The following is a 26242-nucleotide window of genomic DNA, read 5'->3' as shown; positions in this document are numbered from 1 at the left end:
TCTTGCTATATAGCTTTCCATTTTCTTTTGATTATAATGTAGGCCTATTTTTCCTAAGTTATACATTGTTTTTCCTCAAAATTTGGCTTCAAATGTGCAAAGCAGTTTAAAAAACAAGCAAACAAACCAACCCCAGTGTTGATTTATATCTTATATAGCTAGGAATGTGTGTATTTTCACTCCTAAATTTACCTCTTTTTCTTTGTTTTGCTTGAGTTTCTGGGCCAAGAGCCTATAGGAATAATATATTGTCATGCCTGGCATGTTAAAAGTAATATTTAATATACTACCAGTAGTACATGTAAAAAGTAATATTTAATATACTACCAGTAGTACATGTAAATTTTGTAATATCTGAATTTGAAATCTGCCCCTGTTTCTGTTGCCCTTTTTCCATCTAGCTCTCTCCCAGAAGTCCTCCTTCCTCCTCAAGACATTTGGAACACTGGCACATAGTAAAATTACTAGCTATAGTACAATGATTTTGAATTACAAGTAGCTTAAATATATGTGTTTGCTACTGAAACTCAGAAGTTATTCTGTGATATGATGTATTCTAATATTATCAGACAAATCGCAGCAGTCAGTGAGAGTAAGCCCTGCTCTCCAAAGCGCTTGAGGAAAAACAGGAGTCCTTGAATACCTAATGACTGCAGCCATGACTTATCTTGGGAAATCTGTTGGTTTTTTTGTTGTTGTTTTTTTTTTTTTTTTTTCCACTGAAATAGGTTGGTCAAAATAGGAAGAAATTTTCAAAATCCCTGCTGAAGGAGACCAGTTCCACAGGGCCAGCAGACTCTATTGGTAGAAATTTTATTTGCGATGCAGCATGAATAGTGGAAAACTGAAACCATGCTTATAAGGAACAGGACAAGGATCTTCAGCATTTGATATTAAGTAGAATAATATTTTAATTTTTTAAAAGATTTTTATACTTTATAAATATTTCTAATTGTAATCTTTGTTACAGTTGGAGTAACAAAGATTACTAAATCTTTATGTTGAGATTACTCAACAAGTGTTGAGATTTAGTAACTTAATTTTTAGCCTCACCTGTTTTAAGTATAATTCCAAGGCACATGGCTTTTATGAAGTCACTTATTTCCCAGGAGTTTAAAAAATCTGAAAATCAAGGTACTGGGAGATAGTAATAAGTGTCTTCTTTCCTAGCACACCAGTTGAGAGGATCTAAAAGGGAATGAGGTACCTCACTGTGAAAGCTGCAGTGGCTCTTTCTAGAGGAAATGTGTAAGATGTAAGAAGAGTACAGAGAATTGTTTTGAAGTGATGGCCAGCTACTTTTTCTTGAAAGTAAATGGGGAGCATGCTTAAACAGCCAAGGTCTTAAGAACTTATGTCTCTTGCCAGAGCAGTTTGGAGATATATTTTGACTCATTGCACACAAGTGTCAGTTTGTCATACTTTCACATTTGCTGACTATTAAAGAAAAACAAACTAAAAGGGATATAATAATTTATAGTCCTGAATAGTCTGTATTTTCTTCTATGTAAAGGTTCACACCATTTGAAAAATTGCATTTCATCAGGTTTTGTTCTACAGTTAGTTTCAAATTAAGTTATTTGAATAGTTTGCTTTTCTGATAGTCAGGGGACGCAATTTTAGATAATGCATCAAATTAAAAAGTTCAAATGTGAGCACTGAAAGTGCAGATTTGTGCTTGAATTTCGTGTGTGACATACTGCAATTCATTAACTTCTAACCCTTCTTTCATACAGAGCAAAATCTTTAACAATAGATGTAGTGTATTTGAGAGCTCAGTTCATTATACCGTATATTAGTATGACAGAGTTCTTACTCTAGTGTTTGTCTGTGTTCTTCAAAAAAACCCTAAGCAACTTTATGACAAAGTCAGCAGTTATTTCTATTTTCTAAATCAATTGTGTGATATTAGGTAATGTCTTCCTTATTTTTCAAATATTAATTTGTTAAGTAACACAGATGCTAACCAGCTGCATAGTTCAGTACAAATATTATATGAAGATATGATTCGTGTTTCAGAGACCAGTTAGATTGAAAATGTGTTACAGTATGTACTTTGGCTTAAGGTTTAGTGAAATAAAGTGAATCCTCTAACTCAGATCTAAATTAGAAATAAAGTCACTTTTAAATTACATTTGTAGTCAGTGGAAAGACATGTATGAGTTAGTCACTTCTGATCTCACCCTATCCTGTGCAAATATTTATGTCACTGTATTATTTATGAAGGAATATGGCATTGACAGAAATTAGAATTCATCTGTCAAATCCTACATTTAATGGTCTGAATATTAAATACTCTGTGAAGATTTGCTTGAAGATGTGAATGTCTCTTTACAAGCCCAGATGTTATTTTCTGTACTGATTTTTACCAGAGGTGTTGCCAGTAAAGAAGAGGGATGGAAGCTTCAGTAGAGACTGCTCGATAGAGGGAAAGACTATTGAACATAATTGCTCTAAAACTTGCTGTTGTGTGGAGAAGAACTGTAGGACACAGTGTTTATACAATTCATATTGCTTGGAAGATCCCTTTACATTCTGTATATTTTCATGGAAGAAGTATCTGTTTCTTTAGCAGGCATTCCTTCTTCAGACAGAATTACTTGACTCTTAGAGACACTTGAGCCCTTGCCTTTGTGTGCACCTCTATTCTTATTATTTGAATTTAAGGATTTTAGTGTTACAGATTTGAATATGATTTGGGCTTTTTTTGTGGGAAATGCATTCTTGTGATTATAATAGGAAAATAACTTTACTTCTTGTTTAGTAATGGATTCTACTTTTTACTGTCACTGAGTGAGCTCTAGAATGAATTTTTACTTTACTTTATAGTTATTCTGTAAAATCATACTATATTTTCTGTATATTCTTGCCAATAATTGTTTTAATGTATTTTATTGATTGGGTTTAAACCTTTCCATTACTACCCATTTTGCATAGTGACTGATTAGCCGAGCAGCCTAAAAAAGAGTGTTAACAACATATCACTTGGCCCCTGACTATCTGCCAGTCTCTTCAGAATCAGAGTTTCTTGAAGAAGAAAATGTAAAGGATTAAAACAAATAGGAGACATGGAGATTTTCCTGGATGTAGAACTTCAGAGATCATTGCAGTTACAATGGCATAGCAATAAATTCTGTCTCGAACTCAGGGTACCATGAAAGCTTTAGGATCTCAGTTCTTTAATCTTGTGAAGCTGAATACATAGTGTCTTCAAAGCTCTGCAATTTACCAAAATCTTTATTTCATTTTGCTCCCTGAAAATTGCATATTTTGAATGTGATTAGACTGATCCCATTAACCTTATAATGTAATTGGTCAGCTTTTCCTGTTTTCCCCAGGAATTAATTCTCAATTTTTAATGGAAACTGCTTAGTGAAATTTGTGCTAGATTAAATGCTTTTTTCTTTATTGTTTTTGTTAATGCTGTTTTTAATTGTAGCATGATGTTAATATGTCTTTATGTCTCTTATGAGATTGTTTTTCTTGAAGGTTGTCCTTGCAGAATTAACTGCCACCTAATAAAAAGGCCTAGATGTACAACAAGAATGAACAGCAAATGCAGCTTTTAGAGTGATTGAGACTGGTCTGGACAGAATGTAGTGCAATCATTGCTATTATAAGGGAGGTTTTTTTATGAACAGTGTTACAGAAGCCAGTGTTTGGATTCAGATATTCTGATGGGGTCATAAAGCATTCATGCATGAGATATGTAAGGATGGATAACAACTTTTTCCTGAGCTGAAGAGCAGCACTTGGAGTTTCACACGTGCTTGCCTGCATTAAAATACATGAAGAAAATAAATATCAGATGAAATTAATTCCAGTGATTAAGAACCATTACAAGTTTCAGATATAGTCACGCAGAACCATATTTCAGTGATTATAGAATTATACAGCCATGTTTTTCCAAATGAAAGATTTAGCTGTTAATTACATGAGAACAGCTTATTTACATTGAGACTTTAACAAGAGTTTCTATTTTTCTTTGATCCAAAGAGTTCTTTAGTTTTGTGTGTTCTTTGCATCTTCAGGAATACTGTGGTTTGGATTTTCGACTGTGGATTTACTGTGCAAGTACTTGAACAGTACTTGGACATTGCAAGATCAGAAAATTATTTTAATGCTGTGTGTAATGTGGATTATGTATTTTATTTATTTTTTTTTTTCTTTAAATAGACCTGTAATGTAGTCTTACAACTGATGGCACCCATATGGTTTTCATGTGTTTCTTCACATTATCAGAGTATTGCACAGGGTGAGGATAGGTTTTTTTTAGGAAAAAAACCCAAACAAATAAACTGTCCAAAACCTTAGTACCATTTTTTTTTTCTATGATACAGAGGAACCACAGTTTTGTTATATTTAACTGCAGAAGATAGAGGTTGAAAAGCTGTTCAGAAGGACACTTATCATTAATTCTTCTAATGTACAAAGAGCACAGTGAATTCAAAAGTGTAATGTTATCCTAGAATTCATAAATCTGTAGGTTAAAATGAAGTTGGAAGGAAACTTTTTTCTCTTTAAAAGACTATTATATATGAAGAGGGAAAATATCTGTTTAGGGACAGAGGACTCTTGACAGTTTCTAACAGATCTGGCCTTTTTTCAGTAAGTTTATATAAATAACTTTTTCTAAATCTTTATGGCTTTGGCACAATTTTCTAATAACCTTTAGGTTAAGTGATAGTGATTACATCTAAAAATCACATTGCACATGTCGTAATTGAAACAGGATTCTATTTTGATTATTCAAGAGAAAAAGAATATGGTTACAAGTATTCACACAGAATGAATGGGCAATGAATATTGCTGGGCTAATAACCCTTTGGGAAGGATGCAAGAATACAGATTGATTTTTGTTCTCTTATCCATAAAGTAGTTTCTTGATAACCCTCTAGGTCTTTGGATGGCTTTAAGTGAATCAGAATAATAATTTGGTTTTTGCTTCAGTTGAGTTATTTGACAAATTGAATTCACCATTTTTAGTAAATGCTGCTGTTGAAAAGTTGAATTGATCACAGAGCTAAAAAAAAAGGCATAGCATTTTGAATATTTTGAGTAGGCTCTCAGGGATCCAGAGGCACGTTGCTGCTACATAAATACAATCATACCTCTTTTCAAAGCATATTCACTAGGGCACACTGAGAATCAATAGAATATAAGTTCAGTAAATAGGCTTCAAAACAAAAAGTGTTTTGCAAATATGCAGAGCAATTCAAATATAATTTGCAGAACATTTTACCAGGATGCAAAGGTTTTAGTCTTTCTGTTTTATAGTTAAGACTTACATGTATCATTGTTAATACTGCATAAAATTCTGACAGAAAATCATATGGAAAAGCTGAGCTGAGGCTTTTGCATCCATATTCTGGTGTTTTAAAAAGTGCTGTTTTGTTCTGGACATGCTCTTCTTAGCCAGTCTTAGGTACCAAAACCAGAGAAGGCATTCTACCAATAGAAAATAAAATTATCACCAGAAATTTTCAGTCTGGCAAAGCATCAAATGTACTGGATGTCCCTTTATGTTAACAAAACAAGCAAATGAGGAAAGAAGCCCCCACAAGCCCAGCCAAAACCATCCAAACCAGAAGAAGCTGTCTATGCTATCTGGTAAAAAACCAGCTGTGCTTTTTCATGGGCTCATTTATATACATTCCAGCTATGATTTGTGCATTGGAACAGCACATAATGTGTAACTTTCCATGATGTTTAAATTTTCACCTGATAGAATAGTACACTTCTGGGCACTGGAGGGGATTTTTTTGTTTCTTCTAAATTCCATTGGATGTTCTTGTCAGTCCAGATTTCATTTTTGCTGCATTACAGTTATGCTGTATCTTGAATGGTTTAATCATAATTACTTTTTCTTTCTCATACAAAACATTAGGTTAGTCTTAATTGCAGAATTAGCATGTTTTATCTTCAGTTAAGTTGCCTGTCTTAACAATTTGAGCCTTAGGATAAAAATAGCTACATAATAGTGGATATTTGCTGTAGAAAAGCAATGCCAGGCTGTCAAGTGTGTCAACAAATTATACTGAAGCTAATTCAGCTAAAATTGCTGTGGTGAAGATCAACAGAATTAAGAAAGTTGACCAAAACAAAAATGATTAATGCTGGAAACATAATTGGAAGGTGGTTTAACATTTAGTTTATATAATGCCCATTTCTACAGTCTTAGTGGGGAGAGAATTAGAAACAGAATAAATTTAGATTTTACTTACAGAAAGATGAAAATATCTAAAAATATTTTAAGTAATTAAATGAATATCATAAAATTGAAAAAAAAAATTGAAAATTCAGAACAACCAAAGTTCAGGTATTCAGCAAAAGAAACTCAGTACTCAAAATTATACTCCAGTGGAATGATTGAGCTTATTTGAAGATTTGATCAAAGAAATTAGAAATTAAAAGGTGGATTTTTGATTGGAGGTTGCAGGTGATAAATAGACAGTATTTCTGTAATGGTTTCCAGATCTGACTTTTCAGATAAAATCTTGTCAGTAAGCCAGGGGATTTTCTTGCTGTTTGGGTTCCCAGGAATTTTGTTCAGGTTATTTGTTATAGTGGGCAAGTAGAATTGGTGAAGATGCACTATTACAAACCCTAGAAAAATCCAAACCACAATATTCCTGAAGACATAAAGAACACACACAGCTAAAGAAGGACTCTTTAGATCAAAGAAAAACAAAAACTCTTGTTAAAGTCTCAGTGTAAATAAGCTGTTCTCATGTAATTAAACAGCTAAATCTTTCATTTGGCAAGACATGGCTGTTTGTATAATCATTGAAGTAGGGTTCTGTGTGACTGTATCTTTAACTGGGAATGGTTCTTAATCACTGGAATTAATTTCACCTGATATTCAGATTGTGTATTTTAATACAGGTAAGGAACTGATGTTTCCTCTTGACGTGTAGTTCATCATCTGCTCTGGCTCTGGCCATAGTGAAGTCTGCCATCATGAAGAGGTGTGATAACAGCACACGTGTAGTGTAGGAACAGCATGATTGAACTGCATGAGTCAGCAGTGAACTGTTGGGGCTTTCCAAATCCATACTGCAATTTTGCTATCTCAACACAGTGTTGGAAGATAAATGGGGTAGCTTTAGGCATGGAATGGTTCCAGTCACCATAAGTAGTCTGACTTTGTGCTTTGCTGGGGCTGCAAGGATGTTATTTCATACTTCAGTCCTGTTTCAGTCTTGCTGAGTGTGTTATCATTTCCCTTGTGGCAACATGATCACTCACCAATAAGCAATACACTCTAGGTCAGGCATGTGGAACTGCAATGAAAAAATTTGCCATTTTATTACCTTTATTTACGTTTACTTTTCAGAAAGAAATTACAATTGTTTTGGATATTTTTAGCTATTTGGATAGTTTTGGATATTTATTTTTGCCTTCATGTAGATTTTGAATACTCAGCAGTTTTTGTTAATATATCTACACAGGTATCAGAGCTCTTCCAGTTGATGGGCTTATTCATTTTACAGTAGGCTAACCAAAGCTTTTCCTAATTTTCAGGAAGACTGTAAATAGTGAAACTCCAACATATCAGAGGATAATGTTGTAATGAGTGGTTTTCTAGTGACCACAGTGTGTCCAGCTAACAATAGTAATGAGTTACTAATATTGTCTGCAAAAAGAGTTAGAAGTTAATTTTTCTTTATGGATTTTAATGGAAATCTTGTAACATGTAAGTGCTTCCTTTATGTGTGGCAATTTTTATCTATCTCAGAAGGCACAGTGGGAAGAAAATACTATGATCAGGAAGATAATAAAGATACAGTTTTGATTACTAGTATTTAATTCTTTACTCATTATCTCTAATAATTATTTGTTCATATTTACTTAGCCAGTTTTCTGACTATCAGTTAAGAAGAACAAATGAAACATTTTTTCCCCCATGTCATTCTTAACAGCTTCATTTCTATCTTTAATTCTGAAAAATGAATCTACGTTGATGATGCAAAAGTGCAACATAATAATTTGGTCTACTTTATTCTGTGGTCTTCTTTATTCTGTACACTTAAATAGCATTTAACAGAATCAACAAAAATATAATACAATGTCCTAAATACTTTTTTTGTTAGTCATCTTCACGAGGAGGCTTCTTTAGTGGGAGTCAGTATGAGGCTATTCAGCATTTCCACTAACAAAATAGCTGATAATAGAAATCTGCAGATGACACAGGTTCACCATTCTGACAAAGTGAGGAGCACAGAGCAGTTGCATAAACAAATCTTGAATCACTTGTTCAGTTGAACTCTTCAAGTGAGCTGTATTTTGATACCGTCAAATGAAAAAAATCTGCAAATAAAGTAAATTAGAATAGGTCATACCTCTGGAGTGTGAGACTGTGCCCTGTGACATGTGGCTTCAAAAGGATGGGTGATGCCACCATCTCTCCTAATGAGATCCCAGAATGTTGCTGTGGCACATGGGAGTGATTGGATCCTTGAATTAATGAACCTAAGAGCTTGTTTTGCCTTTTGGTGGTTTTCTTTCTTTGTCAATACTGCATCCAGTTCTCATAGAGAGGGCTCAGAGAGCATGACTGAAGTATTTGACATACTTAATTTGTCAAAAAGAAAACCAAGAGGTGAATTGATTCATATATGAGAAATTTGATATAGAAAAAAAACCTATAAGACATTAACTACTAATGAATTTCTATAACTCTTTTCCTGAAATTAAAAAAAAAAACAACCACTAACCATATGTTTAGGTTTAGTTCCTATTATCCACACAGGAGGTCAGACCAGGATAAGTAATGGTCTCATCTATGACTCTAGGAACCAGCCCCAAATTTATGCTGTGTACCTGTCAAGTAATACTCCCACTGACATACATGGTTGCTAGCATGTGTAGGTACAAAAAGCATCTGAAGCTCTCACTGTTGTTGAAACAGTTAGATAAGAACTGGCCTTAGAATGTAATTTTGAATCGTCAGTAATGTATATTAAAACATGTCTAATGTTTTTGTCTACAAATACCTTCTAAACATTTTGGACTAGAAATTTTTAGTTATCTTTACCAACTGAGAGCACACAATGTTAGAACTACATTGCAGTGGTAAATATGTCTAAAATTGTGAGTCTCTGCAAAGCCTAGCTGCAGAGGAAAAGCACTATTTTGGATAAAAAAAGCTTCAATAATTGTTGACTAATCACTGTTTTTTTCCTTATTGCTTTTAATATTTGTTCCTGTAGCCAACAACATTATTTAACTCTAGAAGCAAGTTGATTTTGTTCTGCCTCTAAATTGTGTCCTTCCTTGTCCTGGAAGGCAACATGAAGAAAAAAGAAATATCTGTATATTTTCTGTTCAGACCTCTATGCCTCTAAGGATGCTGGCACTAAACTCGTTAGGGATTGAGCAGTGTGGTTTGGAGGCTGGGATGCAGAACTGGGGTCCCCTTCATCTGCACATGTTGGCAAGAGTTGTGTTTGGTCTGATTCCTGCTGCAGGAAAGGAAAGATGTGATGCTGGGTGTGTATAATCTGAAGGGATTTCCAGTAAACCTGCTTTATGGCTTCTACTTCAGAGTGCTGCTGTTACTGTCCAAGTTTTAAATCAAATCTTCTGCAGAATGAAAATCTGATTTTACTGTTCTGTAAGTTTCTAGAAAAAGCAATTTCTGATTCCTGTATCCTATATTTCTCTCACCAACCAATTTTTTAAAATTTATTTTCAGTAAATACCACAAAGGGATGTCTGCATTTTCACCATTTCAATATAAAAAGGGTTTCTCTTGAACAGAGGAAGAGCTCCTGTTCATCCTGAGCAATTTAAGTGACCTGCTAAACTAAATGCACTGGCAGGACTTCCATTTAGTTAGTAATTCACAGCTGTCACTGGAGACATCTCTCTACAAAGAAAACTGTTTTCTTTCCATGTTTATTTGTTCAGCAGAACCTGCTGCATAACAATGTCAATTATTGGCCTTATCAGTGTGTAACCCTGGAGAAGACTAAAATCACAGGAGCCTGTACACTTGACAACCAAACTCAATCAAAACTACTGATAAGAGAACAAAGAGAAACCAGAAGCTTTTGGAGTATGAGTTTAGTAACAGGATGAAGTCACATATGCTTTTCTTTGAGACAAGAAGATGGAGGAGGATTAATTTTCTTTCTTTCAATTTTCTGTTCTCTCCTATGGTTTCCTAAATGCTAGTGCATGTAGATTTTGCTGTCTTACAACAAAATTGTCTCTTTGCAACTGCAAGACAGTAAAAATAACAAGAATTGAAATGCTTATTGTTTTTTCATCCTCATAAACAAATCAGAATTAGATTTTTTCCAGAAATGTCATTATGACAGATTTACATTTACTATTGTAGCCTCCTGGTTAGATCTTTCAGCTGCCTTAAAGAGTAAAATCTTTGCACAACTTCTTTGCTCTCTGTAGTGTTTTTTGCATTAGACATCCCTTTTCAAATATATGAAAAGCTCTCATTTATCCCATCTTAATTTTTTTTTCTTCACAGTAGCATTTGCTTGCTGTTAGCTGAATGAATAGCAATGGCTCCATCCAGTCCTCGAGAGCTGCTTCACTAAAGCTTTGTGTTAATTTATTTTCCTTGCAATTCTCACACATCTTGCTTAGGCACTGATCCCCATAGGTCAGCAGGTTAAAAAGGGGCATCTGAAATCCTTAATAGCTGTTGTTCTCTACCACATCCTTTCTTAAATATTGCCACCCCTGAGAAAAGATGACAGAGCAGGGCACGGAGCTGCTGTGGCAGTGCCAGCTCGCAGGCAAGCCCATTAAAGCAGCCCGAAATTGCCAGCAGCAATGCACCTCTGAAAGTTGTATTTCATGTAGTTGATGCCTTTATTCTCTTCTGTGAGAAAAGGTCACATCTTCCAAGCTGTGCTATATAGTCCTTTCTAGGAGATTATTGTGATAAATACAGGAATTGCTCCTCTCATCTGCCTGCTAAAGAAGCAGAAACAGATGAGAGATGCGTTACTGTTGGTGACCAGCCCATCAAACACGTTATACTACACAATGCATCACTGAAATGTTTGTCCATTAGAGCTGTTAGAATGGTTTTTTGCCAGACCCTGAAACACTTTTTGGTCATGTTTATTTATTTAAACAAAATGACATTTTATTCTCAAGGTATGGTTTTGTAAAAGAAATAATGTTGTCACAAATCCAGTTATCCAAAGAGAATGAATTTAGCTATAATGTTGGCCTTAAACCTATTTGGTTTATGTGTGGTTTTGATTATTTGGATAACCATTTCAGATAGATTTTTCTGGAGGCTTTTCTTTGAATCTCTGAAGGCCACAACATTCTTCTTAATGTAATTGGAATTTTTATAAAACCAAGTGGGTATAAGAACCCAACACCTGGGAGAAATACAGCAAAATATTACTCATATTCAGTTTATGTAATACTAGTTGTCATGTGCTGAAATAATTATTATGAAAACAGTGTTTTTCCCTCCATTTTGATTCTGGTTTTAGTAATATTTCTCCTTACATAGTGGGAAATTAAGGGTTTTGACCTATTTGATCTTTGATGACCATTCTAGAGCTGCTGTGCAACTGATGGTTTTCAGAGTTCCTTGGCCAAATTGCTCTTTGGGTATTGATACCATGACAGAGGCCACTGCTTTCAGTGTGCAGATTCTTTTAAAGTTTGAGTGTAAACTTGTTTATTTCCTTATGTGTGTGGACCAGGATTACCAAGAGGTAGTCATGGCCTCAGAGTTTTTATGACTTTCATCTTGGAAATCTTAAAAATGAGCAGTCTGAAAAGATTAACCCAGCCCATTGTCACCCACTGTACTGAAAAGACATTCAGTTCTCTCATGTTTGTCTGGAGGCTGTTCTTTTGTAGATAAATAAAGAAATGTACTGGTTTTGCATTGGAGCCCTTCATTCAGCTTTTGGTTTACAAGTTGAAACTTGAGGCATTTATCATCTTATATAGAAATTTAATCTCAAATTCTGGCTGGCTGAAGTTGAGTTGTAGATATCTATTTTTATCAGTATAGTGATGTGTAAGAAAGGCAATTAAATATCATATAAAGAAAGTGTGATAGTATTTTAATTGTCTTGGAAGTCCAGGCCTTAGGATATTTGTATCTACCTTAGGGCTTCCAAGTACTCCATTTAGTGTTATTATTTTTCTGTGGTTCCAGTAATATATTCATTGTTTTTAAAAATTTCATTTCTCTGGCACTTGCATGAGAATTATTTATTTGGGTTTCATGTAATTTCTTTAGAGTTATGTTTCAACAACAGTAGACTGGGAAATGAAGAACTGACCTTAGCAGAGAGTATTAGAAGAATGTTGCTTGTTTAACCTTGTGAAGCAAACCTTGATAGAGATATATGATCATCATCTAGAATGCCTTTGGATTGCTTTATAACAGGGGTGAAGATTTAAGTAATAATGTAACTTTGGTGAAGGATCAAAAGTATATAAATTATTTCACTTTGATTTATAAATCATTAGAGAAAGCATCTTGTAGGTGAAATATCAGGACATAAAGAGCAGCACATATTTTCTAACAAAGCTTGATAAATTTATGTTATTGTGTGGTACAGGAAGATTCATCCTGGTTTGGGATTTTTCTTGTCCCCAGAAAAACTGAAGGTGTCCTGAGCACAGCCTCAGTTATTAATTGTGTTTCTCATATGGTATTTATTGGTTTAGTATATTTTAATTCTTTAGCCTATAGTGTACAATTGTATTACATTGTGTGAATTTGAATTGATGCTTCAGTCAAGATTCCATTTGGGCTGTGTTTGTGACTACTTGTTTTACTTCTGAAATTACACTAATTTAAGTAGGCTCTGCACTGTGACATATTTATTGGGTGTAAAAGTTACATATCTCAGGCAATACTACTTAAGTTATATAAAACAGGTAATTTTGCATCAGTCATCCTTAATATATTTTTTCTCTAAAACTAGATGAGATTTTACTCAGAACCATTTACAGCATTTTGTCAAAACATAATCATTACTTTTGGTTAGAAACACATACAATTTTAATGCACTTTTCTCCTGTGCTTCAGTTGGTATTTTATGATTTTCTTTCCTTTATTTTTGGCTGAGCTTTTAGCTATACATACTACAGTGTTAAAATCTAAGTCATTGTAGAGAAGGAAATGAAATATGTGTGAATTTGTAGCTGTAGAATTGTCCCACTTAAAATTCCTTGCCAAATTATGGTCAGGAAAACCAAACCAAGAAGAGGAGTTAGCATATGGACTTTACGGAAAGATAGAATTGTAAATTTTCTCTTGGGATCTGCTATAGAAATATTTTGATCCTGCTTGACTACAGAAAAAAATAGATAGAATGTAGTAACTTATTGGTAAGTCATTTCAGAAATTAAATTCTGCCATAATTGCTGCAGCCTTAATTGGTACAGTACATTCTGTGTTTGGAGGGATTTTCTTTGGATGTTCTTTTTATAGAATGACCACTGGTCTTCATGACTTTTTATATTCTGGATATTTGCATCTGTTCTCCTTTATTTGTTGTGTTTTGGATGGAACTAGTGGTAAATTACATACTTGGGCTTTTTATTATTTATTTGTTATGATTTGTGTTTTGGTACATAAGAAGTACACATATCTCCAAATACCATCAATGTAACAGTATTTCATAAAACAATATGGAAAAAAATATAATCAGAGTGGTTCAGGGCTGTTCTGTTCTGAGCTCTAGCAATTGGAACTGTCAGCTCTATTTCCTGGATACAAGTGTGAAACTTCTTGAGATACTCAGTTTCCATATGAGATATGTAAAATAGAAGTTCTGTTTTCTCTAGTTTAAATGTGATAAAGAAACCAGGACTGGTTTTGTTTGACTGTCCAATTTAAGTTTGAATTTAAATCAGTCTTTGAGTATCATAGAATCATAGAAGGTTCTGGGATGGAAGGGACCTTAAATCCTGTGCCAATGCCTGCTTTGATTCTAACTCCTTAACCTTGTCTTACAAACTTGAGATGATCATATGTGGATAGTAAGTTCAATTGAGAAAAAGGTCTAGCATTCAAATTTGATTCTTGTCTTAGGGATGGAGATTACTTGTGGGTTTGGTTTTTATTTTATAAGACTACATATAATACCAGCTGAGATGTGGTCTTTAATGTACTTTTAAACCAATACTCTTGGAAATGAAGATGTAAATCTCTTTAGCTAAGTGAGCTGAAGCTAACCACAGCTTCTCTGACAGAGTCCTTCAGAACCACATATTTCATGATTAGTGATTAAGGTTGCTAATGACTTGTGTAAGAGATCCATACCAGATGAAACAGGACTTCAATTGCTATTTTAGTGTGTTGAGTCCTGGAATCTTTTTCAGTAGTCATGAAAAGGAAAAGATGAAAAGGAAATGATAAAACCATCAACTTTTCATAAGCTTTCATTTTCAGGATGTTAAGGTGTGTTTCTGTGAAATTCTTATTAGGAATATGAAATTAATTATGAGAATAGCATACTTCTTTATGTTTTAATAAGATAATGGCAGATTGATCAGTTGAAATGAAGAATTAAAATGTATATTTGAACCAAAGAATATATATATTTATCTATATATATTTATACTGTATTTGAATCAAAGGATTAAAAAAATATATCCTTGTTGAGAGCCACTGTCCTTGAGATCCTGAATGTAAGCTGATAGCAGAAGAAATTAACCTTTAAAATTTTTAGATTTTTTTAAAAATATTCATTTTAAGATGCAACAAGTCTGGTTGGAATTCTGAATATAATTTTTGTTGAGAAAAAAATTATTCCTACTGTTTTGAGTTCTGTGTGCCATAGTCTGTTGATTGATATGTCATGGTGTGTAAAAAAAGGTCAAAATTAAGATGTATAAGACTGATTGAAAGAATTAATATTAATTTCAAGGAATTCTTGGAGCATAATGTAAGTAATGCACAATAAAGGAATGTACAAGAAAATATCAAATTTAGCATTGAATTTAGGAAGGTCAATGTTACAGTATTTCAGCAAATATTTGAGTTGGGGTTTTTTAACTCTTGTTTCTTTCCTCTAAATTTTCATATTTCAGGTGAAAGGTTTTGAGTGAGACTGGTTTATGACTGGCCAAGAATATGTCTCTTAAATCTTTCAGACTGTCAAGTGCAGACTTCAATGCTCCTACCACTTAGCATAGATAAACCAGTGTTGCCCCATCTTGTTCTTATCCAAGTTTAGGTTCATCCATAGTCTTTGAAGGAACCAGGAAGGCATTTTTGCATCCAGGATCCAAAAGGAACTGTTTTGTGCTACCTGAGCCATTGGTGCTGTGTGCTTTCCATGCTCAGGGAGCAGCACAGGCACTCAGCTGTACCACTGAAGGATCTGGTGTGATGGTGGTCACAGGGGTTTCAGGTGAGGGAAGAGATGAGAATGTTGACTCCATGTTCAGAAGGCTTGATTTATTATTTTATGATATATATATTACATTAAAACTACACTAAAATAATAGAAGGAAAAGTTCTCAGAAGGCTGGCGAAGAATAGAAAAGAAAGAATGATAACAAAAGCAGCTGCCTCAGACTCTCTGTCTGAGCCAGCTCACTGTGATTGGCATTAATTAAAAACATTCAAGATGGGCCAATCACAGATGCACCTGTTGCATTCCACAGCAGCAGATAACCATTGTTTACATTTTGTTCCTGAAGCCTCTCAGCTTCTCAGCAGGAAAAAATCCTAATGAAAGGCTTTTCATGAAAAGATGTCTGTGACAATCCGGGTCCGCTTATGCCTCTTAACCCATACCTGCAGCAAATATTTCTTAGGCTGCACTAGGTGACCTATTCCTGCTATCTCTTTAATATTAGATTTTGAAATCTTAGCATTCTCAATTCCAGCTGGGCCCAAAAGGAAAGAAATGTTTTCTCTGAGTCCAAGACACAGGTAATTAATAAGAGGCACAGCACTCCAGAAATAGAGCTCATTATTTGCAACTCTGTGTAACAGGTTAGGACATCTGGAGAAGGAAGAAGTGGCAGCAGCATAGGGAATATTGCTGAGCATATTGCAAGAAACAGCACTCAAGAAAGAAAAGAGAACTTGTCTCAGAGCTAGAGCTGAATTCATTTGGTGCACTATCATAACAGCAAGGGGCAGAGAGAAGGGAAGGTGACGCTGAGGCAGCTGAACGAGGTCAGCCAGGCTCTGCAGAGTGTGCTGGACCTGTGCTTGCGTGTCACTGGGCACTGCAGTCACTGCTTGGATAGCAGACTGGCAGGGGAGGATTTGTACTGAGCCTGGCTGAGTCCCAAAGCAGCAGGTATCCCTCATCCAAAATATCTGGGAGGAGGATTAGAGGTTAACATGGCACAGCACGGTGCCAGCCTGGCTCCTGCGGCTCTCACAGGGTGTGAGGCACATCTGTCTGTCTGCTCTCAGTGCAGGGAAGGGGGCTGAGGGGATCCCACACAGGGGATGCCCACTTGGCACTAGCCATCCTTTCCTTTCACACTTGGCAATCCCAAATGCAATCAAGTGGAAAAGAATGTTGTAAAGGAAACAGGAATTAAATAATCCCTATATTAAGGATTTTTTTTGCCTGTATAGTGGTTACATCTGGTTGCAAACGCATGTATGAATAATCCAGCTCTATCTCTAGTCCAGCATTATGCAATTTCCTATAAAACCATAAAAAAATTTAGATTTCTTTTAATGCACACATAAGGTTTATTTCTCTTTTCTATTATTTAAAAAGACAAAAGAGCCTATTTTTTTTCTCCTGGCAATAATTGGTTTCCTCCTTAGGTTGTCTCAATAATTACTCTAAATAAATTTTTAGTAGAATTTTACTTCATTAGTTCTTTAAAAGTAGGTGCCATATTCTGGGATTTCAAGTACAGCTTTGGAAAGTACAAACGAAGGGGCCATTTCATCAAATTGCCAGCATAAATTTTGCAGTGTTTTATATGTGATCATAATGTGTAAAACATACAGCTCTTATTAAAATTATAGTTGTTAGCATTTTCTTATCAAATCATTGAAGATTATATATAAATTTAATTCACCTTTATGTTACTTATGTACAGTCCTAAAGTATAATATTGTAAAGTTTATGATCATAAAGTATAGCAAGACTGTAGGTTCTGCCTATGAGTATAAAATAGAGGTGTGGCGGACCAGGAGTGCTCAGGCTGTAATTGCATTGCAGTTAACAGCAGGAAGGATTAACAACTCTCATAGAAAAGTACTGCATTTTAGGTGTGCCTTTATTTGTTAAATTAATAGATGGGTTCTCAGTTTTGACACTAAAAGCTAACTCTGTAATGTCCTCAGTATGTTCAAGTTTGATTTTTACCTTAGTTACTGCCATTTTATATTATCTAAAATGAAAACACTATTGCTGTTTTTTATGTCCTGTTAAGTTTCTTAAAACAAACAAACAAGCAAACAAAACAACCTTGCAATTAAACTTTGTCAATAATTCACACAGACAAAACCTCTGTATTTTCAAATTAAATACACTGCTTTGATTAGCACAGAAGATACCTTAGTGTTCTACTCATTAGAATAACATTTTTATGTTTTATAAACTATCAACATGTTTCCTGGAACTGCTTTTTATGTTCCTTCCTTCAAGATCCTCATATGGAGTCAGAGTAGGGGTGATAGTAAATAGGGTAACAACTACAGATAGCCATTGCCAAAAAACAGTATTATTGGCCAATCTTATGCTAAAAATTGTATTTCTAACAGGATTATAGCAGACGTCATACTGTAAGGAGATTTGGTAATGAACCAGATTCCAAAACACGATAAAATTTGCTTTCTTTGCTCTGGGTTTGGGGTTTTTAAAACTGGTTTTAATATGCTGAGGTTTCACTGGGTTAAAATCTCAATGAGGAGAAAGAGGCTGATAACTTTGTGATAATTATTATAAATGTATTTTGTGAAGTTTTATTAATATTCAGTTTTGATCTAGTCTACAAGGAGCAGACCTTGACCTTTTTGATTTTAGAGGAAATTGAGGAATAAAAGCTTTGGAAATCACCTTTTTTGAGCTGTCTGTCTGGTAGTCTAGTATTTTATTTTAGATATGTGTATTGGATCTTCTGGGATAACATTTTTTTCCCTCAAGAATAATTTTTTGTCTGACAACAGCCATTGCTTAACAGTAAGAGTATTGCTCTTACTGTTGTGGTGTGTAAAACACAGACCTCATGCTTTTACTCTTTATACATCCAGAGGAGCTTTTATACCACAGCACTTCCAGCATGTTTATCACTGTCTTGTCTTGACTAAAAGGTGAAGACAGTAGTTCTAGAATACATGTAATTATCTTAGAAAAATGGAATTATCTTAGAAAAATTAGATTTTAAAAGTGCATTAACTTTAAAACTGCACTCTATATATCAACTTCTAAGTGTTTAAAAATACTTTATATATAGTAGCATGCTATATATAAAGTGTTGTAGCATATTTTACAAATGCAAATCTGTAAAGTATCATGTAAATCCAAATGTAGTTAAAGTTGTGGAAATATGATGAGTGAAATTCTATAAAAAATAAATAAAATTCTATAAAAATAAGCTTTTTGTTTGGTAACAAAAATATTGAATTTCAAATGTACTGAAGAACTATTTCAGAATTGTGGGTTAAATAAGTCACTGTAAACCAGAAATCCCTTACAAAGGCTAGTATATAGTTTACATTCAGATCTTTTGCCGTACTTAAAAGTCAGTTTGATTTATAGGTTTTTAATTTATTCATAGTCTGACCCAGCAACTCTGCTGCACCAGTCCCCTATATCCTTTAATTACAAATGAAAAATACAAGCTTCTACTTGTCAGGAAACATACCTTTGTTTCTTGAAATGGTGCAAAGGGGTAAATGTTTAGCTTTTTTTTTTTTTTTCACTTTGGGATTTCTTTTCTATTTAAGCCCAAGTCCTTTACAAAATAAAACAGTGGCAAATTTCACTGTGGAAGGGAGCTCCTTAGTGCATGTTGTTGCTGCAAGTCAGACTAGCATTGGAGCTTGAGCAGCCTGCTCAGGGTGTGCCAGGCGAGCTGTGAAAATCCCAGTGGACAGATTTACATTTTCCCTGGCAAGCTGCTCAAGCACCCTCATTGCAGAGGATTGTTTTGGTGTGACAAGTCAGCTCCCTATGACAAGTTAGCTTCAGCTTGTTACTATTGCCTCTTGGCACCTCTTTTCTTCTTTCCAGCCCCCTCTGTGTGGAGCTGCTCTTGGATGCTGCCTTAGCCTTCTCCCTGCTAACAAATGCCATTTTCCTCACACTGTCCTGGGTAACATCAACTGCAGCCCCTAACTATGGGAGTAGCACTGTGACTAAAATCTCTTCCCTTTTTGTGCTTGATGAGGGGCAGGAGCAAATGCAGGTGGTACCTTGATGTCCTCCTCTGCTTGGCTGGCAAGGAGGGAGGGAGGGAGGGAGGATGGAGATGCCTTTCCCTGGTGTGGCGTGAGAGGGCAGACAGAGCTGAAGCTGTGCTGGCAGGCTGGGCCTTGCAGATGGGCCCCAGTTCAAGGCGTTAATATAGCTGCTCCTCTCAGTAAGAGTCCAGGAAAACAGGGCACTCTATTTGCCAAATTCAAAGGACATAATTTTGAGCATATTTTTTGTTGGTAAAGCCAAAATATAAACAAACATTGGCCTGCAAATTTAGAAACCCCAGCTCTGATGATGATGATCAGGCTGCCCTGATTCTTCAGCCAGGTGTCATCACAATACCATTTAAATTAAGCAGAAGGCAGAACTCTTCCAGGAATATTTTACAAAGATTGATTTTTTAGACTCAGTTTTCATCCGAAATAGACCAGGCAATTTATCATCTACAAGCTTTTAATGGTAAATGTTAATTCACATTATGAGTCGTCATATTTCAAAGAGTGCCTTATAGTTTAATACTGTTGTGGATAAGAAAATGAATCTAAGAAGTCAGTATGCATGCCTTATTTGTACATGCTGCTTAGCTGTTTATCTGTTGGCAAAAAAATAATGATAATTAAAAATAAATTATTAAGCTTGAGTCACTTGTAGTAATTCTTGCTCTTTTTTTGTTTAACTGTAAAATGCTGAATTGAGCAGTTTTAGACCAACTTGTCATTGTGGTCTTTTAAATATTAAGCAGTGTATTTGTACAGTTCTTCACATCCAAAGACTTTGTTTGGGGGTTTTTGATAGTTTCTTTATAGCAGTTTCCTTATTTCCAAAGAATTCTCCATATGCAGCAATAAAGGCAGCATGATTTTCTTTAGCAGTCAAAGAAAAATAAAATTTTCCAATTTAAAGAAAATAACATTTTCTTTAGTGAGGTTTTTGCCAACTTTATTTTTAAAAAGATGTAAGCTTTATTTCTATCTGAGCAAGTTTTGAAGCTCTGTCATAGATCACAGGAAGATAAGCTTTATCTTTAGATGGTCATACAAGTAGCATGTCTTTGGCCAGTTACTTTACACGGATTTATAACACATATCTGCTAGCCAGTATCAGTCTTAGACTTTGGTCTTCTTCCCTGGTAACAGTGGCAAAATCCCCACTCAAACAGAAGTGGACTTGGAGACAGTAAATGCATTAATCTGCCATTTATTTATATATTTAATTAAGATGAAAACTGTTATCAAATTTGAAATTAATGATTGAAGTATTAAACTAGTTCATCACTAACAGGCTACACTATTTCAGATTTGAGCAATATGTTAAATTTCATATAGCATGGATGTTGTGGTGTATATATATATATTGATAAAGTCATTGGATGTTCCAAAGCCCAAAGAAAACCAAAACTCTGCTCCAGCAATGTGAATCCATTTGCACCAGTAGTCTGACCCACAGAAGTCTTGAGATTGCAAAGAGTAAAAGAGGTAATTTCACAAAACTCACTGAATTAATTGCTGTGTCTTAGGGCTGCTTGAAAGTTTTGTAAAAGGAGAAAAGAACTTTCATGGAGGAAGGCATTTATGATCCCTCCACACAACCTTCCTACACTCTACTGCTAATTAATTAATTACAGTTATCAACATAACTGTCAAATAAGTGCATTGAAATTTTTTAGAAGAGTGAGATTTTGACAATTGCACAATACTTTATTAAAAATGTGTTCTCTCAAGTGTAATAGAGACATTCTCATTCCAACTCTGTTGTATTATTACTTAGTATTCATAATTACAGTACTGCTCAACTTCTATCCTTTCTCTAAGAACCAGTATAGCAAGACTGTGAAATAGATGAAGTCAAAATAATTTTCTCATAAACATAAAGAAATAATTTAATGTTAATTCTGCTCCTGGCTTTTCTTAAAATCAGTGAATCCTTGCTAAGGGCTTCTACAGCCATCTTCTATGAAAGAAGGTGCAGAGAAGGGAGCAGGGGAAGCAAGGAAAATATGATTCTTATGAAGAAAAATCATTTCCCTGGGTACTTATACATGCTACTGCAGGATTCTGATTTATAACAAGATAATGGCTGTGGTTTTAATTGCATTCCCGTTCACTTATTCCTGATCTTCAGAATAAACCTGAACAGATGTACTCGCATAAAAATATACACATCCTCACAAATACATATGTATGTATACAAATGTGCACAAATTTGTGTGCATTTTTTTCTGCAAAAATAGAGCACCTAGAAGATACGAGCAGGTTTAACAACTTCATTTATTCCTAAGATTGCCTTATACCTCCCATCATAAAAGTCCATGTTTATTTTGCTGTGACTCATCCAAAACTTCTCTTTTGCTGTTTTGCCACAGTTTATCAAAACAATTAAAACAGACAGGTGATCTGCTCTATGAAAATTTTCAAACATGAGCTTCAAATTTGGCCTAGGGTGGCTTTTGCATCACATTTGAGGGTTTCTGACCTTATGGGTCACCAGGTTTTTTCTTTAAAGAGCAAACTAACTTCCAGAGTTTAGTCAAATTAGGAGCCTTATAAAAATTGTCTTTTGCATGAATTGTCAGGAGACAATTTGTGGTAGCTGATCTTCCAAAGAGTCCTCTCAGAGCTGTCAGGTCTCAGCCTACAGATGAGGATTTGAGGCTTTGTGCTGCTGAGGATCATGGTGGATTTTGATGCATTTTCATCAGAACTGAACATGGAGGCACTGTGTGCCAGTGAGCTTCTTGTTACCTCTGTTCCTGGGCTTAGGCTTCTTGGAAGTGAATTTCACCTAAACCTAAAATGAGAGAGGTAAAGCTACCCACAGGAAAATGTTTCGGGATCAGAAACCAGCAGGGAGTGGGAAACCTGGGCTAAGACTTGAGGTGGGAATTGACTGCAACCAACTGAAATAATAATTTATTTCATAATTCTTCCTGTATAAGTAGAGAAGTAGTTTATCTTTGCATTAGTGTGAGAGAATCCCAGACTTAGCAATCATGCATAGTTTTGAAAATTTATCCAATTGTAGAACTTCATGTCCTGGAGCATAAAAATAATTTGGGTAGGCAGCAACACAGATTATTTTTCTCAAAAAAAATTATCTATCAAATGAACATATTTCAGCTGCAATTAATAGCAGGTTTCTGAACTGAAAGGTTGAATAGCAAGTATCTATGTAAAAATCCCTGAACCTAATTGGATCTCAGATTTGTTTGGGATGCAGAGGTGGTACATGAGTAGTTGCTTATAAATGATCATTGTATAAGTAATATATAGTTATTACACTGCTATTTGAAAAAATATATTTACTTCCTTTTTTTTTTTTTTTTTCCTTTTCAATTAGGAGTTACTGATATTTTTACAGAATTTGCCCACAGTACACTGGGGAAATGAAGACATCAGTGTGCTCCTAGCAGAGGCCTACAGACTGAAGTTTGCATTTGCGGACGCCCCCAATCATTACAAGAAGTGAATATAAAGAGACTGAAATCATTAGAAGCAACGTGTTCTGCAGTATTATGGCATCTGTTGTTCTGGTTATGCTTTCAGCTCCTTGCTCTTTCATTTGAAGTAAGATGACCATTAAAATTCTGTTGGAATTTGCAGAATGAGAACAGAATACCAAAGAAGTGGACAAAGCAGGATATCGAGCACCGAATGAACTTAAAAGTGAATTTTTTTGCTCAGCATGAAAAATGAGTTCAGAAGTATTATTTTCTTCTTTTTTCCCCTTGTCTAAATAGAATAGTTGTCTCTCTTATTTATGTGGAGCAATTTTTCAATTGTACTTTAGACTTAAAACTACTTACGGAATTATTTTGTCATTACTTCGGTGTCACCTGCCATGAATTTGTCAGCCAGTTTTGGTTGGTGAAATCTACTTTGAGTGGCAAAAAAGAACTTTTCCTTGATCATACAGACCACCTGAGACAGCAAGGCCTGTGTTTTGGGGTCTGGTTATAGCTCAAAAGACACTGATATTAGCACACCATCTGTTGTTTTTCCATGGAATTAGGTTAGATTACTTCTATAATATAAGAATACAGAAGGTTGTAATGGAAATTGGTGGCATTTTTCTAAACATTGTTCAGTGTTGAAGGATGCTATAGAAGCTTTTTTGCCATAAAAAGGAGTTACTTAAAGCTGAAGACTCATCTATTACACTGAAATAAGTCCCTCTCAATATATTCTGGAGTGCTTTAAAATAGTGAATTAAACAGAAGGCAAGGCCTTGTCAAAGTAATTAAAGTTTCTCTTTTAAGGCCTTGCAATTTTTCAGCATGAAATTTCACTTTTAAGAAATGTATTAAGAAGCTTGGTTTACTAAGCAAGATATATTTTTATCTCAGTTGTTGCCTTATTCTCCATTTCTAGTGATTAGAAAAGGAAAATTAATATATCTTTCCAAAGCTTTTTTGTTAAATAATTTAATACCCTTTTCCTGATTATTCAGAGGAAGAGAGCTAGCTCCCAACAACAATAGTGGTAACTGTATACTCAGATTGTTCATGGGTCATTAGCAGAACAAAAATTGAGTTTATAGACTAAAATTAATGTTTCTTCATATAACCATGGAATACTGAATAATTTCTTAAAACTTACATAATTCAAGTGCACTGTTTTATTTCAAGGAATATTTTCTGGTAAGAATTCTAAGTTTGCTCTGTTGGATGTAAATAACTCATAACTCATATTAATTTGTGCCTACCATACACATGCAGGTTATGAAGGGTGGGAGTTGCAATAAGCAATACACTTAAAAGTTCAGACTTCCTATTCCTCAGTTTGGTTCTTGAGTGGCACAGTGTTGCACAGAAAGTGTAGTGCACTTTTAAGTTTGGGAAATAAAAAACCTTCAAGAGACTTTCTCTTATGACTTGTTATTGAAAGATTATTTTCAACTTCTTAAAAATATGTAGATACATATTTTGAAGAGAGCTTTCTAAATGTATTACTTACATTACTTGCTTTAGGGGCCTTAGTTCTTTACACAGACTTCATAATAATTAGGTGTTTCAGGGTAAATAAAGTAAAATACATTTTTACCACCACGTGATTATGAGACCATCTATATTTTAAAAGTATATGAAATCTTTGGTAGAAGATAAAAAGAGAATTATTTCAAAAACCTGGTTTGGCAACTAGGATGCATTTGTTTTCCCCTGGTGTCGGCTGGGTGTTTCAGTTGTGATGGATACAGGGTCAGGCCTCCCAGGTGGCTGCATTTGTGCCTGGAATGTGTAGTGGATCTGTGCTTCTCACATGTCTGTGTACTGCTTTCTGTAACCTCAGTTTGTGGTCTAATGTATCAAAATTTATGTTTACAAGGAATGTCATATTGTGCCTAACAGTGTCTACCAATAACAGAATAAAAGAAACATGAAATCTACGACTATTTGCTTTAAACTTGGTATCTGCAATCATTTGTTAATAGAAATGCATATTATTGTAACGAGAGAAGACAACACAGCATTAACTGGTGTAAGGGTTTTCTATAATTAACTTTTTCTATTAAGGTGATATTTAGGTAGTTACATGTAACATGGAAAGGTGACCCAAAGTTGTCTGCTGTGTCAGATGCTCCTGCACAACATTTTTGGGACTGGATATATAAAATTCCCTTCATTGGGTCCACATAAGTTGTCTGTCATGTCTTCCAAATTCAACAGGTACCTCTCACTTCCCTTGGAAGGAAGTATTACCACTAGAGGTCACATCTACTATTGTGTCTGTGTCAGAAGTTGAATATTGTACTTGAGCACATTGCTTTTTAAGGATAGTGGGAAGTTTCCTAATATAATACCGATGTTTATTTATGTAGATATAGACTTTTTTGGAAAATATGATATAGATATATAAATAACATTTATATATCTATGCAGATAGGAGTAGTTCTCAGTAAATAGAAGGCCAACATTTATGTAAAATTTCAAATTTTTATCAAAAGCCCACACATTTAACAATTTTACATCTCAGGTAAAGTGTCATTCCAAAAAAAATATTGCATAGAAAAGGAAATAGCATTATCATGGTTACATCCCATGTACTTAGTTTTCTCAAAATTCAAGATTCTGAATATGATAAAATTCCTTTGTAATATGTATTTTCTTATAAAGGAGGCATCTTGACATGTCACTAGTGAAACCAGTCAGTCATTTCCTAGGACTCATGTGAAATATTTAAATTGCAGTGTCTGAAATGTGTGTTGAATAATTTCTGTAATAAAAGTTTAAACTAGAATGTACAATATAAAAAAGATTTATGACTACACAATTTGAAAAATGTAAATAATAAATTAGTTAACTGTGTAAATACAGTACATGAGTAAGATAGAGATGTAAGTTGAAATCTTAGGTAACTCTGTAATATGCTATAAAAATTAGTTTCATTATTATTTGGTGCAGTTCCGTATGGAAAGACCAGTTAATTTTTTTCAATTCTTAACTACAGAATAGAACTATCTGAAGTTCCATTGTATGCTTCTGACGAACATTACCCCCGAGGCACTGGTTAAAACTGTAAAACTGGTGAAAGATGAGGAAATAAACACATATTTATGAAGTGCTACATAGAGTGGAAAGCTTGTGTTTATTTTTTCTTTGAACACATTGCACCCTACACCAGAGCATGGATTCGGTGTGTTTCTGTTTTACAGCCTGAAAAGCCTTTACCACAAGAGGAGATGGGTTAACAGAACCTCGGTTCCCAGTTACATTTCTGCCACTCTCTGCCCAGGTACCTTGTAGGTTCTGTGATTTGGTCATGCAAGCGAGTTCCAAGGCTGTGTCTGTGCATAGATCATGTACATAGAGGGTGTGGAGCATTTTCTGGAAGATGGATTTGACACCACAGCAGAATTAAATTGAAGGTGATGCAAATCAG

General features: G+C 34.7%; 1 protein-coding gene across 1 annotated transcript in view; it reads left to right on the top strand.

The window, feature by feature from the left end:
* The window catches only part of TBC1D22A (TBC1 domain family member 22A), a 140216-nt gene extending 114289 nt beyond the window's left edge, over positions 1–25927 (top strand). Inside the window, exon 13 of the mRNA XM_005481905.3 lies at positions 22704–25927. Within this exon, the coding sequence (XP_005481962.2) occupies positions 22704–22832 (129 nt within the window). The 3' untranslated portion in view covers positions 22833–25927. The remainder of the gene's footprint in view (positions 1–22703) is intronic.
* Positions 25928–26242: the final 315 nt, after the last annotated feature.

Source organism: Zonotrichia albicollis, chromosome 4 (genome assembly GCF_047830755.1).
Source record: "Zonotrichia albicollis isolate bZonAlb1 chromosome 4, bZonAlb1.hap1, whole genome shotgun sequence".
NCBI lineage: Eukaryota > Metazoa > Chordata > Aves > Passeriformes > Passerellidae > Zonotrichia > Zonotrichia albicollis.
The sequence above is the reverse complement of the archived record's forward strand: the minus strand, read 5'-3'. Positions and strand labels throughout refer to the sequence as shown.